Here is an 18150-nt window from a genome sequence, read left to right as displayed (position 1 = left end):
GAGGGAGTGGATTGGGTCTTTTTACTGACTATTGTGTCAGTAGCAACTATTTTAGTGCTTAGCTCATAGTAGATGCTTAATAAAAATGTGTTGCATAAATGAAAACAAAAAGACAAATTATACTCAAAGGAAATTTGTTATCCTGGATATCACCAGAACAACTTCTCTGGCCAGTTGGTGGGGCTGCAGCATGTCACCTTTAGCCAGCTTGGAGCATAATGTAGGTGTGACCAACTTACACTTTCAAATTAACATTTGACTTTTGCTACCTTGATTGCTATGCCTTAAAGCAGCTGTATTTAGCTGCCAGGTCAAAAGGGATTGTCAGGGCAGAATCTCATCTCCATTTCAGGATCACTGGTCTTAACCTGGTGCACTATTCAGCTCTCCTCACCCCAAATGCCTATTAATACCGCAGTTCACCATCAGCTGTGGTATCTCTTGAACAAGGGTATATACTTATATATGAGGTATGTACCCTTATATACTTATACTAGAAGAAATCTGTGGTTTATCTGAAATTCAAATTTAACTTGGTGTCTTGTATTTGTATTTGATAAATCTGGAGATCCTATCTCCAGCCACCATCTTAATGCCTCTCAACAGAGATCCTAGTTTTCTACCTTAGTTGAGGCCAGGAATCAGTCTTGTAGTTGAAATCTGTTCATCCCTCTGTCCAGGCATCCAGCCCTGGACACTGGGGCCTCAGTTGGGGCTGAGCATCTCAGAATGACCTCTGAGGCAGTTTCAGAAAAGAGAATCCACCTTAGAACTTGGAGAAAAGGCAGATAAGCAGAGATTATAAGCAGGCTGATGGGAGAATGGTCCCTTTGTATAAAGTACACAATTTGTGCTCCCCTTGTTTTTATTTGGACATCACACAGAAAGAGGCTGGAGAAAGACGAGGGATGACATTACGTATGCTTTCTCAGAGCTGTGGGGAGGAAATGAATGGCACTTCTTGGTTACTGTCCCAGAGTTATGACTTTCTTATTAACACTCTGGACACCAAATGAAATAGGACTGACACTGGGCTGTGCAAAGGACAGACATTATTATCATCCCAGGAAGAAATTCAGAATGAAAATATTGAATGGGAATTCAATGCAGGGCTTAAGAGTAGGAGTTTGGGAACCAGGCTTCCTGGGTTCCAGTCCAGGATCCATCTCTTCTACCTCTATGGTTTTAGGCCAACCTCTTAACCTCTCTTGAGTCTCAGTAACTTCATCTGTAAAGTAAGGATAAGAGAATCTACTTCAAAGGATTTTTGTGAGGATTAAATGAAATAATGCATTCATGTGAAGCACATTTAATCAATATTGGCCACTAATATAGTTAACAAATGTGATCAAATGCAGAACAGGAGTGGGGAGTATTTTGGTGCAAAAGGCTTGGGGTATCAAGGTCCTTTATGGGCCAAGTAATAGAAGCCCGATTGAAACAACAAAGACTTCCTGGCCTCTGCCACTGAAATGGCCAGAGATTGTCAGGCTTCAGAAACTGTTTGCATCAGTAGCTCAGTGCATCATCAAGGACAGAGGTTTTTTCCCTTCATTCTGCCTCCCAAGTATCAGCTTCATCCCCAGACCAGCTCTCCTCCTCATGGTGGGGTGGCTGCCACTGGGGCTTCATGCTTCCACATTCACTTCCAGTGAGGTGAGAGGGGGCAGTTTGCCCTGGCAGCCAAGTAGGAGTACTGAGAGTCCCCTGACTGGCTGTTAAGTTATAGGCTCACTCAGAAGCAATGAGGGGGGCCGGGAAAATGGAATGTGTTGTTCAGTGGGTTAAATGAGGCCCCCTGCTAAGGCTGTAAGGAGGATTAATTTCTCCCAAATCACATGAGCTGCTCAGGGGAGAGGAATATTCCAGACATAGATCTGGGTAATACTAGAAAGGGTCATGGATGCTGGGTAGGCACTCAAAAGTGGGCATCTAATAAGTTATTATATCCTTACATATGTGTAAGGAATGTGTTAAAATGTCAAAAAATTACAATTAAGCCCAGGATGAATGGAGGTGCAGCAGTAAAGCATGGATTGCTTGGGGCATGGCAGGAGCTTGTGAGTGTCCTTCATTTTTCCCAGACTCAAAGGCAAACCTATTAATAAAATGCCTTCTTGGCAGCTGTCTCTTGGTGTAGGTTCAAGGAAATGTGTATTCAAAGGAAGGGGGAGGAAATTTTAGCCCCAAAGCTGCAGCCACACAGTTCTGCAAGGTCACCCAGAGCGGATGTTATTCCTTAGGAAGAGCAAGAGGACATAAAAGAAGAGTCAGAGGCTCTCCAACATCATGGGGCTGGCAGAAAAAGAGGAGCTGGCAAAGGAGGCCAAGTTAGGATGGTCAGCCTCCCTTGAGAACCAGGAAAGCCATGGAAGCCAAAGAAAATGTCAGCTAGTCTCTCCAGGGAGCCTTGAACAGGGGACCAAAGGTTGGGGCCTGCAATAAGCATCCCACAGACTCCATGAAATGTCCCTGAGGAAGTGGGGCGCCCCCTAACCTGGGTCCAGTAGTGACAGTGGACTAGCCCACCAGGGCAGCAAGCCAGCAAGCCTCCAGGGCAGCTCCTCTTCACAGCCCGCTATAGGTGGCACATCACTGGCTGGGAGCTCCTGAATTAGCAAGATGAGCAGGTTACAAATGCTGCAGCCTGGGGGAGGTAGGCCCTGAGCCTGTAGTGTCAGATGTGGTTCTAAATATTAGCCTGAAGCAAGGGGACCAGAGGGAGAGGAGTCTGGGTTACACAGTTTGTGGTTTGTCACACACACACACACACATGCTGTTTATTTACAGCAGCCAGCAGTAATTACCTGACTGTCCTGCTCTGTTGATGCTTCCAAGTGTGGAGTGTAACACCCAGAGGGCAGCACACACAGCTGATAGGACTGCACACAGCACCACAGGCAGCTGTGCCAAATGCAGCCTCCTTTGTTTCCCCATCACTGGATTGGTTCCTGGGACCCAGGTTCCACTGGGGCAGTGAGTCTGCTCCTCCAAACCTCCCTCTTTAGTCTCTCCTCCTTGCCCACTGCTCATACTCTTCCTTCTTTTGGATGTGAAAGAGGCTCAGTCCCAGTGCAAGCAGTCCCACTCTGGGGTTTATGATAGAAACCCTAAGTTTTTGCAGTACTATTTTTCCCTTCCAAAATCCCTAAATTGACACCAAAAAAATTTGGCTTTTTTTGTCTGAAAGTTTGGCTTTCAGACCCTTGTCTTTTCAACAGTTACACTAAAGTCCACTTAGGAGGCTGAAAGACAAAAGGGTGGCTAAATCCCTCCCCCAGACACACACAGGCCCCAGGAGCCCAACTGGAGCTGCCTTAATAATTGGGGGAAGAGCAGTGGATATAAGAAAGGGTGACTTACATTAACATTACAAACTATTCACCACATTTATTTATATCACCCTGTCTAATTCCAGGTAAGACTGAAGGTGATGTACATAGACATGCAAAACAAAATAACTTTAAAGTGAAATGGAGGGGGTACAGGAAAGAGGAGAAAAGACAAGGCATGCTATGCTAGTAAGCTGATCTCACTCCTGTTATGGCAACAGGGGTGCTGGCAGAAGCTCCCACCAGCATTTGCATTGCAGACCAGCTCTCCGTGTAACTCCAGGTCCGAGACCTGTGATGGACTGTGCAAAGTAAGTCTTTCTTGGACATGAACATGAAAGCTACTTTGTTTTTCACTATTATATTGCTAATACTTCTGTGGCATGACAGTGGGATTCATGGTCCCAAATGCTGCTTGTCACACCACCCTCCTCTACAAAGAGTATCCTCAAGAAGCCCCTCCTTAATTCACAGCAGATCCCTGGTCAAGTAAGCCCCCAGCTTTTGTCCTGTTGACTGCTAAGCCAACTCTCCTGCTATCTTGTTTGAATTGATGGTTGCAACCAGCATCCCTGACTCTGGAGGCTGAGTCCCCAAGCATCATCTTCCCCAGTGTCCCAGCCTTTGCAAGCTGAGTAAGAAAATTAATGTGCTGTCTGTGGAAGAGACAACACCAGGTGCTCACCACATAGCTCCCTCTACCTGGGCTCAAGGGGAGACTACATCTTCCTGGCTCCCTTGAAGTTTGTTCTGAGCATTGAAAAGTGGGCAGAAGAAATGTAGGTCACTTCTCAAGTGGGCCCTTACAATATTCTTGCACAATCCTCCTGCAATCTCCTTCTCTTCTGCAGTGACCTTTGGAGAAGTTACCACATGTTTAAGATGTTGGCATCACAAGGTGGAAGGATCTAGAACCCTGTGTCTTTTCCTGGAGGTATCCCTCTCCCTGAGCAGAAGAGCCATGCAACCTATGCCAGACTGTGATACAGGTGATAAATGAGACTATATTACATGAAGCTGAGATTGGAGGCCATTTGTTATAGCAGCTAGCATTAATCACCCTGACTCATACACTATCCAAGTTGCCAAAAGCCATAGCATGGCTCCATGCCAGTCATCAAGCCTGCCCTCAAAATGCCATTGTGTTGTTGGTCAGCTCTCATGTCATGGGAATGGACACTCATCTGGACCAATCCTTCCCCCCAGCAGGCAGTCACCTACTTCCCTGCCTTTGTCTCCCAGGTCTTAAGGGCACAGTGCAGACAGATTCAGAGGCTTTGACTGTAAGTACATGACGTGACTGCAAGACACTAATGCCCAGTTTGGACTCTGCTCCTCAGTCCAGAGTGGCCAGATGTGACAGGGTAGAGTTGGCATGGAGAGACGTAGACGCCAGCCAATTTTAAACTGATGTGTAGGTTTTCCCAATCAATCCCTGTCTGTCCTCCCTGGCTGTCCTTGGCCAAGGCCACCAATCCTGAATGAAGAGACTTTTAGTCACACACTGATAAAATGTCCCTCTGGCAGTGCATTAGCGTGCTCTGGTTGCCGTAACAAAATACCACAGACCAGGAAGCTAAAAAAATAGAAATCTGTTTTCTCACAGTTCTGAAGGTTGGAAGTCTGAGATTAAGGTGTCATTGGGCCTGATCTCTTTACTGTCTCTATAGTTTTGTCTTTTCCAGATTGTCATACAAATGGATGCATATAGTACACAGCCTTCTCAGAATGGCTTTTCCACCTAGCAATATGCATTTACGATTCATCCATGTTTTCGTGTTCTGATAGCTCATTCCTTTATATTATTGTATCATTCTGTTGTCTGGATGTACCACAATTTCTTTATCCTTTCACCTACTGAAGGACATCTTGGTTGCTTCCAAGTGTTTGGCGATCATGTATTAATCCACTGTAAACCCTCCTGTACAGGTTTTTGTGTAGACATCACTTTCAAATCAGTTGGGTAAATACCCAGGAATATGACTGCTGTAGCATATAGGAAGACAAAATTTAGCTTTGTCAAACTATCAAACCATCTCCAAAGCAGCTGTAACATTTTGCATTCCACCGGCAATGAATGAGAGTTCCTGTTGTTTCACATACTTGTAACTGCTAATTAGACTCAGGTAACTGGTATTGTACAGGTTAGTTTGGATCTTAGTCTTAATGGCTACACAGTAGTAGCTTGTCCTTGCTGTGTCCTTACACAGCCTTTCCTCCATGTGCATGCATCCCTGCTGTCTCACTGTGTCCACATTTCTTCAGCTTATGAGGTTAACGGTCCTGTTGATGAGGGCCCACCCTGACAGCCTCATATTATCTTAATCGCCTCTTTAAAAGGCCTGCCCTCCAAATACAGCCACATTTTGAGATACTGGGTATTAGGAATTCAACATAAGAACTTGAGGGGACACAATTCAGCCCATAACAAGCAGGATCCATTTTATGGTGTTCACAGTCATATTTCTGTGGATTATTTAAGAGGAAAAAAGCCTCTTCTCATGAAAGAGTCATATCAACTACAACATACTCCTAATAGGGCACCAGGATTGGGCTGGAAGTTTTCCAGAGTTGGCTAGAAATTTTTTTTAAATAGGAGAAAATCTGTACCACCTTGGGTTTGGTGATAAAAACCCAAAGTATATCTGAAGTTTCTAGATAAAAACCAAAAGTATATCCCCCATCCCCCACCAAATTTAACAAACTGGACTGTATTAACATTTTGTGGATAACACGATTAAAAGAATGAAAATAGAAGTTACCCACTGGAAGAAAATATTTGTAAATCACATATATAAAGGAATTTTATCCGAAATACACACCAAAAAACCTCTTAAAACTCAACAATTATAAAAACTTTTGGGGCCAAATAACAGAATAGACACTACACCAAAGAAGAAACACAGATGGCAAATAAGCATATACAAAGCATATACAAAGATGGTCAACATCATTTAATGTTAGGATAAAGCAAATTAAAACATCAATGAGCTACTACTATGTAGCCATTAAGACTAAGATCCAAACTAACCTGTACAATACCAGTTACCTGAGTCTAATTAGCAGTTACAAGTACGTGAAACAACAGGAACTCTCATTCATTGCTGGTGGAATGCAAAATGTTACAGCTGCTTTGGAGATGGTTTGATAGTTTGACAAAGCTAAACTTTGTCTTCCTATATGCTACAGCAGTCATATTCCTGGGTATTTATCCAACTGATTTGAAAGTGATGTCTACACAAAAACCTGTACAGGAGGGTTTACAGTGGATTAATACATGATCGCCAAACACTTGGAAGCAACCAAGATGTCCTTCAGTAGGTGAAAGGATAAAGAAATTGTGGTACACCCAGACAACAGAATGATACAATAATATAAAGGAATGAGCTATCAGAACACGAAAACATGGATGAATCGTAAATGCATATTGCTAGGTGGAAAAGCCATTCTGAGAAGGCTGTGTACTATATGCATCCATTTGTATGACAATCTGGAAAAGACAAAACTATAGAGACAGTAAAAGAGATCAGTGGTTGCCAGAGGACTAGGGGAACAGAGAGGCTGAATAGATGAAGCACAGGGTATTTTAGGACCGTGAAACTCCTGTATAATGCGGTAACAGTGGTTACATGACATCACACATTTGTCAAAATCCAGAGGAAGTTATAGCAAAAAGAGTGGACCTTAATGTTTGCAAATCATTAGGAAGTTTGGGCTTCTCAAGAAGAAAGACAAAAAGTGACACACAGAAAATGTAACTGTGTTACAAACGAATGAAAGAACCTCAATAAGGAGAAGAGGAGAAAAGATGCCAATGGTATTTTGGAAATGAGTGGCGACTAAACGAGTAAAGACACATAGGTTCCCTTGCTGTCAGTCGACAGGGATAGCAGCAAGGACTCAGCACCATCAAGGAGCACCTCCAGGGCCCAGATCTTCATTTCTTATATCATTCCCCAACAAACCAGAGCTCCTCAGAGAAATGGTTGATTCTAGGGCTGGGATGAGCCTGGACCATCTTGAAGTGTAAGATTACACATATGCACACACACTGCACACGCACACCTGTGGAGATTGTCAAAGGGATTCAGGAGCTAATTGACAGAGCTTCTGCTGGCCAAAGATGGAAAAGGCTGAGCAACAAAGTAAGTAACATAGTACTGGATTATAACCTAAAGCATAAAATAAATATCCATGTGTCCATACTGATATAAATAAATGAATAAACAGGGGAGAAGAGATATATCTCCCATACAGAATTCCAAATATTTTATGTAGAGGATAACACCCCACCCTTAATTGTAAACTAAGCACAGTGACTTCCTTGCAAAGAGGACAGCATGAAGCAGTGAGGAGAGAGAACTTTTCAGTGGAGAAACCTGGCCAGTGTGACCTCAGGCCGGTGACTGAGGTCAACAGCACGTAAATCAGGCTGACAGCATGCGCCCTTGATAATGATGTGCTGATAATGGCTTTTTGCCTCTGTGGTCTTTCTCCCCAAACCCATAACCAATCTAATGGGAAAAAATAGCCAGCATACCCAACTGAGGAATATTCTACAAAATAGCTGACCAATGCTCCTCAAAACTGTCAAGGTAAAAAAAGGATGAAAGACCATATTTAATAAATTTATAAGCTATTTCTAAAAAAAAAAAAATGCTGTGAAGGTAATCAAAACTAAGAAAACTGCCACAGATTGGAGGATCCTAAGGAGACATAACAACCAAATGTATCCCTGGATAGGATCCTGGGACAGAGAAAGGACATTTGGTAAAAACTAAGGAACTCTGAATTAGTTAAGAATAATGGGTTGACGTGGGGTATATGGAAACTCTGTACTATCTTTGAAATTTTCTGTGAATCTCAAAAGATTTATTTTTTATTTTATTAAATAAAATAAAATATTTTATTTAAAAATATTTATTTATTTTTATTAAGGTATCATTTATATACACTCTTACGACGGTTTGTGAAAAACACTGTGGTTACTACATTCACTCATATTATTAAGTTCCCCCCAACCCCATTGCAGTCACTGTCCATCAGTGTAGTAAGATGCCACAGAGTCACTACTTGTCTTCTCTGTGCTACACTGTCTTCCGAATTACCCAGTCTACACACCATGTGTACTAATCATAATACCCCTCAATCCCCTTCTCCCTCCCTCCCCACCCCTCCCCTTTGGTAACCACTAGTCCCTTCTTGGAGTCTGTGAGTCTGCTGCTGTTTTGTTCCTTCGGTTTTGCTTTGTTGTTATACTCCACAAATGAGGGAAATCGTTTGGTACTTGTCTTTCTCTGCCTGGCTTATTTCACTGAGCATAATACTCTCCTCTCTAGCTGAGTAATATTCCATTGTGTATATGTACCACATCTTCTTTATCCATTCATCTACTGATGGACACTTGGCTATTGTAAATAATGCTGTGATGAACATAGGGGTGCATACATCTTTTTGTATGTGGAATCTTGTTTTCTTTGGGTAAATTCCTAGGAGTGGGATTCCTGGGTCCTATTTTTAGTTTTTTGAGGAACCTCGGTACTGTTTTCCACAATCCCCACCAGCAGTGTAGGAGGGTTCCCCTTCCTCTGCATCCTCACCAGCATTTGTTGCTCCTTCAAAAGCTTATTTAAAAGAAAAAACAATGACTTACAAGTTTTGGAAACAGAATTTAATTATCAGAAGAACACAATAATGGTGAATATAATAATAATCACAAAGCAATGCTTACCATGTACCACACTGGGGGCCATCCTTGGGATTCCCTTACAATTACTTAGGGCAGCTGTGTGGGCAAAATATACTTCCTTCTGACCTCAGTGCAGTGTACTGATATATACACTCATTTCATTTATTGAACACTCGTTATGCACCAAGTCCTGCTCTAGGTCCTACAGGTACAATGCATGAAACAGAAATCCTGGCCCTCCAGAGGCCTGCATTGTAATGGCAGAGACAGACAAAAACAAGGTAAGTCAGGAAGCCATGTGGGTATCAAACAGCAGGGGCAGGGAGGAGTCTTAGGTGAGGGCTCATGGAACAGGAGACATCTGGACAGATTCTAAGGCAAGAGGGAGAGGTGCACACAGACACTTGGAGGAAAATTATCTAGGTGGAGGGCAGAGCTCATGCAAAGGTCCTGAGTGGGAACATGCCTGGCCTGTGCACAGAATCAGAGGGCTGCAAAGGGCCTGACAGGGTAGGGTCTTGCAGGTCACTGTGAGGTCTTAAAACAGTGGGTTGGGTTTTGAACAGAGAAGTGACAAGATCTGACTTTCAATTTAACAGATCATTCTGTCTGCTATGTTGATAATAGGCTACAGGGGACCAGGGAAGACCAGTAGGGAGACCAAGGAACCAGCAAGAGAGTGATGATGGTGGCTTGGACCAGAATGGTGGCAGCAAAAGTGGAGAGAAGCAGGTGGGTTCTGGTTGTATTTTGAAAGTAGAAGGTAGAGTTCATAGGATTTTCTGGTGTTTGGATTTGGGGTGTAAAAGGAGTCAAGGATGCCAGCCATTCTCAGAGGCATCTGCCGAAGAGTTTCCCTGGGTTCCTCTTGCCAAACCTGCAAACATTCTCCACCGCCACCCCCAGGACACCTGGGCCTGGCCTCCTCCCTCTACCTGCCATCCCCACAACTTGGCTTGAACTTCTGAGATTGGGGTGGGAAATGCCCAGGACACATTTTAAGCCTCCTGGGACATCCTGGGCAAAGCCTTAAAGGAGGTGAAACAGGGAATACGGAGAAAGGATCCAGGCTTAGACTGTGTTCTTGTGCTTCGTGTGCTTCCTCTGTGGTCAGTTCTGGAATCCCAGATCTGCCCAAGGGCTGATGGAGCACATGGCCCAGAGATGATCAAACACCACCTCAGCCGCTTATGAGCTTGTGTGACCCTGGACAAGTCTCCATCTCTCTGAAGCTCTGTTTTCTCCTCTCTAAACTGGGGTTAACAGTTTTGACTTTGCTGGGAAAGTTATGACAGTCAAGTGAGATAAAAAATATATGAAAATTGCTGCCTACAATCAGGCCTAGCTCAGTAGGTATTACTTTACCCATCCCCTTTAAGTTAAGGGTTAGGAGTGTACCCCTCAAGTAATTCAAGTTTAAAAATCAAGTTTAAAAATACTGTATACAATTTATATACAGTAAATTGCATACATTTGTGTATGATTCAATGAGTTTTGACAAGGATGTCCCTGCAAAAGTACCACCACAATCAAAATACAGAACATTTCCATCATCACCAGAAGTTTTCTCTCACCCCTTTTGCAATTCATCCTTGCCCCTACCTTCCCCCTGGAAATCACTGATCTGCTCTCTGACATGATAGATCGGTTTGCATGTTACAGCATTTACTATAAGTGGAATCACAGAGCCTTTTGTTACTAGCTTCTTTCATGCATCAAAGTGCTTTTGAGGTTCATCCGTGTTGTGTCAGTAGTTCATTTCTTTTCTCAGTTCAGCACTGAGTAGCATTACATTGTGTAAGTGTACCAGAGTCTGTTTATCCATTGCCAATAGATAGCTGGATCATTTCCAGTTACAGCCTCATGAGAATAGTGCTGCTATTAACATTCATGTCCAAGTCTTTACATGGCCATATGCTTTCATTTCTCTTACATAAATGAATACTTAGGAATGGGATGGGTGGGTCATATGATAGGTGTATGTTTATTTAAGCTTTTGAGAAATTGTCGAACGGTATTCCATAATGGTTGTACCATTTTACTTTCCCATCAGTGTCAGATAACTATTTTTTATCATCTAGAGGAACATCAGTTTGTTAATCAAGAAGACAAAAGAGCATGCCAAGTAAGTCAGCCATGTGACTGCCACCATTTATGCCTAATTGCCACGAGGCACAACAATCATGCAGCCTGCTAAGCATTTGTAGCTCTGCTCAAAGATGTATTTTGTCACATCAGTCACTGTCCTGCTGCGCTCTGGGGACCCTCTTGTTCACTCATGGGTATTTTTTATTTTAATGAGGATATACTGTAAGCTTCCTAGCAGAGTTTATAATATAATGACAGTAGAGAACACATAGACACATCTCTTTCTCTCTCTCCTCTCTCTCTCTCTCTCTCTCTCTCTCTCTCTCTCTCACACACACACACACACACACACACACACACACACACACACATACACACATGCATGCACACACACATAGCAACTTGGGGCAACTTTGGGTAATGCAAACTCTGGAAGACATCCAGCTCAATCAAGATGATCTATTAAGAGTATGTTCCAATCTCTCTGATCCCCATCCCCCACATCCTGAGAAGTGGATTTAAAAATAAACTTGCAATTTTAGAATAGTTACCGATTTCCAGAGAAGTTGCAAAGATAGCATACAGTCCCCTTTTGCCCCCCACAGACTGTGGCCCCTGTTGCTGACATCTTACATTACCGTGCATCATTCGTCACAACTAAGGAACTAATACTGACCAATTATTATTAGCTAATTCAGATTTTCTTAGTTTTTCCCAATGTCCTTTCACTGGACCCCACATCACTTCTAGCCATCAGGTCTCCTTAGGTCCCCCTCATTTGTGAGTTTTCCAGACTTTCATTGTTTTTGATGGCCTTGACAGTTTTGAAGAGCCAGGTATTTTCAGAATGTCCCTGGATTTGGGTATGCCTGGTGTTTTGCTCATAGTCAGACTTGTTATGGGTTTGGAGGGCAAAGTCCACACATGCCAAGTGCTATTCTCATAGCAAATAAAAAACCATGCTATCAACCTGATTTTCCCCCATTGCTGTAACCGTGGTCACCTGACTGTGGTCCTGTTCATCAAGTTTCTCCACTGTCAAGTTCTTCTTTCCCCCACTCCTCCCTATGCAGCCCACACCTGAGGGTGGGAGTTGCACTCACCTCCTTCAGGAGGGGTAGCTATATAAATTCTTTGCAATTCCTCTGCCCAGGAGATTTGTCTCTTTTCCCTGTTTATTTAATCATTTATCTATATCAGTGTGGACTCATAAATATTTCTTGTTTGCTTTCGGTTATCATCCAACACTCTGCTCTTTGTTTTGTTGCTCGTGTGTGTGTGTGTGTGTGTGTGTGTGTGTGTGTGTGTATGTGTGTGTCCCTTCCATACTCTCTGGCACTAGAAGATGCTCCAGGCTCTCTTCTTATATTAGAAACTAAGATCTGGCCCTGCATGTGCTCATCGCTGTAGAGTCCTTGCTACTAGGCCTACTCGGCTGACAGAGCAAGCAAACCTCTGTGCATACACTAACCTCTGTATATACCCATATCTATAAACATGCACCCTTCTGCAGCTATAGTAAGCTAAACATGAGTTCATACTGATGTCCCCAGCTCCACTCCAGTTACCACATGGATCATTGTATCTTTCCCCATTTGCTTATCTGTAACTTCCCACCCCATAGAGAGAAACCTGGCTCCCATGATCCATTTACTTAATGGTTCAATTCCAGTATGTGTACACAGTGTGATTTCAGGATGGTTAACCTGCACCCCCAGGAAACAACATTACCAACTAGAGTACAGTGCCATGTGTGGTTCCTTTTGCCTTTAGTTTTACAGACCCCAAACTTGTTTCCAAACTTGCCTAGGTCAGCATAGTTTCATCCAAACTTTTTTTCCTGGCCTGGGTTTCCCCTTTTGCCAATAATCTGGCCTGTGGAGCTCTGGTGGTGGTGTTCTCTGTGGGCACTGGATCTCCATACCCTCTTGAGCCTCATCAGTCCACTCTGCCATCTCTGGACTGACTGACACTCCCACCCCAAAATCCTCTTGACCCACCTGCCAACCTCTGTGACCTCATGGGTGGACCCAGCCTAAGGTCCAGCTCTAATTAAGTCTTCACTCCTGCCTGGGCACCAGTGCTCGGCCCCCAGTGCCACACACAGCAGGGGCTGCCCCACTCTGGGTCCTGGCCAAGCCGTCCAGCCATCCTGCTGGTCTACCAGGTAACAGGGGCCTTCTCAGGTTACTCAGCGGATCACTTTGCCTTAGAAACTCCAGCTGTCACCTCGGGCGCATCAGTAACATATGCCAAGGCCCTGAACAGCAGAAGGCCGGCAACAACGGGTGTTCCCAGGCGTTGTGCAACTCTCTGTCTCCACAGCCATTGCAGTCACCGGTGAGGAAGGTGAGCCAGCCTGGGAGGGAGGATGCCCCAATATTCTGGGATGGGCAGCCTCCCCCCTATTGGGCCCTGAGATAACCCAGTCAGCCCTGCCAGGAGCACGGATTCCTGTTTCCAGGTGAAGGTGAGGAATGAGAGAGTGGCCCAGACCAGGAACTCTGGGAGGGTGGGTGGGAGGGAACTTGGATCAGTCTGTAGTCCAGGGACGCCTGGAGGGCTTGACATGGTTCAGAAGCCCAGGGGTGTCCTGCTGCAGCCTCTTTGGCTCTGTGGGCTCCACAGGTTGGGTGTAGGGGTTTTCAGAGTTGCCTGCTCCCTCCCGCCTGACAGGCAGCCTTGTCACTGGTGTGCTGATCAGAATTGGTGTGCAGTGGAGGGGGAGCATGTGCCCTGATCCCAAGCTCAGTTTCCAGCCAGCCTCCCTTTAACTGCAGAGGAGCAGACTGCTCCTCCCACGGTACAAGAAGTGTACCTCCAAGACCCCTCCAAGACATGATGATGCCCCTAGCCTGCCTGGGTCCAGGGCACCCTGGAGTCCAGGGCTGCCACCAAATGACAGAGTGTCTTTGAGTCACCATGGCAGCACCACTGCCTGGCAGAGGAGGATGAGGGCCCCTGGGGAGTGTTCAGGGGATGAGCCTACTAGCCTCAGGGTGTGACAGCCCCCACCCCACCCAGTGGGAAAGTTCTCGCGCCATGTCCTCTGGTGGCCAGGTGACAACAAGGTCTCACTCAAGGACATTTCTCCTAGTCCATGATGCTGTGAGTCCCTGAGATCTCCCCACCCCCAAGTCTCTAGCATCTAAAAAGTGTTCCCCATGCATCCCAGGAGAGGGAGCCAGTTGGGGGAGGGGAAGACTGCAAAGCATCTGTGGAGGTCTGAGGGCAGAAGCGACCAGGGCCTTGAAATGCAGCTCTCAGAGGTTCTTCCGAGCCAAGGTCAGCAAGTATTCAGAATCACGGACTCTTCTCCAGAAAACTAAGCCTTCACACCACATATTGCCTACAATTTCAGAGGCCATCCATGGACACCTGTAAGGAATCCTTGCTCTAAATAGATATAGGGAAACAAACACATGTAGTCACTCTTGTCTTCCTAGGTTTGTGTCTCTAGCCAACCTCACCAACCCACACAACTGGCCTTTACTGGAGGACAGAGGCAGCCCTCCTGCTGAGCCTGTACTAGAGACAGGGGCCCAGATACCCCCAAATTGGCCTTACTACACTACCCCAAGAAGGTCAAGGAAAGTCTTAAAGCCCAAAGGGCAAATACCGCAAAAAGTCAGTAGGATTTGTGAGCTCATGTCACTGGGAAGTTCTGTCACATGGAAGTTGGTGGTTTTCAGGCACAGCTGGATTCAGGAATTCAGACACTATCATAAGAACTGATCCTCCACATGGAGGTAAAAAGACAAAGGGGCCCAGACTGGCACATCTCCTGGGCCTTTGGGTGGCAGGCGGGGCCGCCAACAGCCCCAAGGAATCCCCGGCGATCTTTCCCTCTCCAGCCTCACCGCCACCACTTTCATGCCGGCCACCAACCAAGGCTGGCCAGAGGACTTCGGCTTCCGGCTGGGCGGCTCCGGCCCCTGCTTCGTCCTGGAGGTGACCGAAGGGAGCAGCGCGCACGCAGGTGGACTGCGGCCCGGGGACCAGATCCTGGAGGTGGAGGGGCTGGCCGTGGGCGGCTTGGGCCGCGAGCGCCTCGTGCGCCTTGCCCGGCGCTGCCCGCGCGTGCCGCCCAGCCTTGGTGTGTTGCCCGGCCCCGAGGGCAGCCCCGGCGCAGGATTCGGCCCCGCGCCCCAGACTGCAGCCCTGCGACCCCTACGCTCCAGCCGGGGCCTCTCAGTGGGCCGCGAGCTACTGCGCCTGGCCGGCCGCAATCACCCTACTGCGGTGCACCGAGAGCGCAGGCATAAGGCCCTGGAGTTCAGCCGCAAGGTAGGTCGCCGGGGGCGGGGCAGGCCTTCCTGGGTCCAGGAATGGGCCTAGAGCTTGGTGGACTACAGGAGCCCTGAGGAATCTTCTAGGAACAGATATACCAGAAATACAATTTTGCTTATACTTGATTTGTGGGAGTTACTTTTTTTAATTGAGGCATGCAGGTGTGTAGTGAAGTGCATTAAGTGTACAGCTCAGTAAATTTTACACATGCATGCACCCTTGTAACCACCACCCTGATCAAAATGGAGACCATCGGAATATAGATAATGATAGAGTGTAGAATATAGAATGATTCATTCACCCCAGAAGGTTCCCATGTACCTATTTCCTGGTCATCTGCCCCATCAGGATACAGCCGCTATTCTTATTTCCATCATCATAGATGATTTTTGCCTCTGTGTAGAATTATACAGCATGTACTCTATGGTGCCAGGCATTTTGTGTAGAACATTGCATCTGTGGCTTTCATCTGTTTGTAGCAGTGGCTCATTCTTTATATTGCCTGTATTACTAACATAGTGTCTTATCCTATTTGGGCTGCTCTAACAAAATACCAGAGACTGGGTGGCTTATAAACAGCAGAACTTACTTCTGACAGTTCTGGAGGCTGAAAGTCCAAGATTGCAGTGCCAGCAGATTCAGTATCTGGGGCGAGCCACTTTCTGCTCCATAGATGGTGCCTTCCCACTGTGTCTTCACGTAATGGAAGGGGCCAGAGACCTCTGTGGGGTCTCTTTTATAAGGACACTAGTCCCTCTCATGAGGGCTCCACCCTTGTGACCTAAGCACCTCTCAAAGGCGCCATCTCCTGAAGCCATAATCTCTGGGAGTTAGGATTTCAATTATGAATTTTTGGGGGGTGCAAACATTCAGACCATAGCCCATAGTGCTCTTTTTTATGAAGAGCCACACTTTTTACAAGCCCCCACAAAACCGGGATCTGGGTCCTGCCTTGCACAGTAGTCCGGCTGCCTGGTCGGCCACAGGAGGTCCTGGTTTGTGTCCCCCAACTTCCAAAGGCATTTCCCATCAGACTTGGGCACAAACAGGTTCTAAGGGGTGGCAGGTGGAAAATTGGACTTCTGTGAGGACTGAGAGTAGGGAGCTGGAATGGCTGAGGCCTCTGGCCACAAGAGGAGCCCAAGGCTGAGTCACCTGACTGAAGCACTGGGTGGCCACCAGGAGAGGTAGAGACCCAGGGAGGGGAAAAAAAGTCTGAGGATGGAGTTGGCCTCAGGTTAGAATCCCAAGAAATCCCTGATTTGCTGAAACCTGGCCCTTTACTGGATAAATCCAGGCAAACCCAATAAACCTGGGATATAACACACTCATGGAGGGAAAGGGTGCTCAGCGTGGCCTTATTTACCTCGGACCACCAGCAAGGTCTCAGGGCAGCAACTACCTCAGGCCATCCATCCTCTTCTGTGCATCCTGCCAGGCTTTGGATGTGGTCCAAAGGCCCTCATCTGGCAAGACAGCAAGTGAGCTGGGAAATAGTCTGGAACCCAGACACTCTCTTCTCCGTGCCTGGGGCTCAAGCCCCATGTAGATACCATACCCAGTGTCCTGGAAACTCAGTATCTTCTTGCTAACTGAGACACTTGAGTTCAGAGACACACTTCCTTATCCTCCATGGAAGGGGCACTGCTCAATTCTACTCTTGGCCGGGCTTGGCCATGGGATTTGGGGTCTAGGGTCCAGGAAGCCCTGCTGAGTTTGGCTATTGCAGACATGGCTCCCAGGCCACTGCTCAAGTATCAAATCCCTATCCACCTGGCCTCCTGTCCCCAGGCTTGAGCCAGTCCTCACTTCTTCAAAACTAACCCCTCTCAGGCATGACCCCTAGTCTAGACAGGACCCCAGCTTGAGCCTTTCAGCTCTGTGCCCCTGAGCAGGCCAGCCTCTGTAGCCAGGTCCATGCAGTCCCTCACACATACACATAGGACTCAGCTCTGACCTCCCTAGGTCACCAGTTTCCAGCTCCTCAAAATATATGACTTTCTTTCTGTCTCAGAATGGGCTCTTCTGTTATAACAAATGACACCAAACATGTCAGAGCCTTTGCACACATCACAATTTAGTTTTCATCCATACAAAGTCCTCTAAGCATCCAGGCAGCTCTCCAGGTGGCTGACCTCTGCATGAGGTCTCAGCATTTCAGACACCCACCTCTCAGTGTGAAGCTTTGGGATTCCCAGTTGAAGAGGAAGAGAGCATGGAAAATTGCGTCAGTTCTTAAGGACTTCAGGGAGGAAGCAAACTATGGCACCTTTAGCCAGTGCTCATTAGCCAGAAGTAGTCATGCTGCTCCCAAATGATGCTGGGAAATATAATCTTCTGTGTGTCCAGGAAGGAGGGGAGACCTACAAATATTGGTGAGCACTAGTGCCTCCATCCATTCCAGCTGCTGTAGCAAAATGACACAGACTGGGTGGCTTATAAACAACAGGAATTTACTCATTACAGCACTGGAGGCTACAAGCCCAAGACCAGGTGCCAACATGGTGGATGAGGGCCCTCTTCGGGGTTGCAGACTTTTCACTGTATCCTCAAATGAAAGATGGGGCTAGGGAGCTCTTTGAGATCTCTCATAAGGGCACCAATCTCATTATTGAGAGCCCCACCCTCATGACCTAAGCACCTCCTAATACCATCACACTTAACATTAGGTTTTCAACATATGAATTTGGGGGTGGGGTGGGGTGGGGATGGAGGATACAATATTCAGATTAGCAGCAACTAGTAATGTCT

At 46.2% G+C, this 18150-nt stretch overlaps 1 protein-coding gene across 1 annotated transcript in view; it reads left to right on the top strand.

Moving 5' to 3' along the window:
* GRID2IP (Grid2 interacting protein) overlaps positions 1 to 18150 on the top strand; it is a 70663-nt gene that overhangs the window by 6022 nt on the left and 46491 nt on the right. Inside the window, exons 2-4 of the mRNA XM_037003709.2 lie at positions 9649 to 9753; positions 13323 to 13458; positions 14964 to 15396. Coding sequence (XP_036859604.1) covers positions 14983 to 15396 — 414 coding nt within the window. The 5' untranslated portion in view covers positions 9649 to 9753; positions 13323 to 13458; positions 14964 to 14982. The remainder of the gene's footprint in view (positions 1 to 9648; positions 9754 to 13322; positions 13459 to 14963; positions 15397 to 18150) is intronic.

This window comes from Manis javanica, chromosome 10 (assembly GCF_040802235.1).
Source record: "Manis javanica isolate MJ-LG chromosome 10, MJ_LKY, whole genome shotgun sequence".
Taxonomy (NCBI): domain Eukaryota; kingdom Metazoa; phylum Chordata; class Mammalia; order Pholidota; family Manidae; genus Manis; species Manis javanica.
This window is presented reverse-complemented; position numbering and strand designations above follow the sequence as displayed.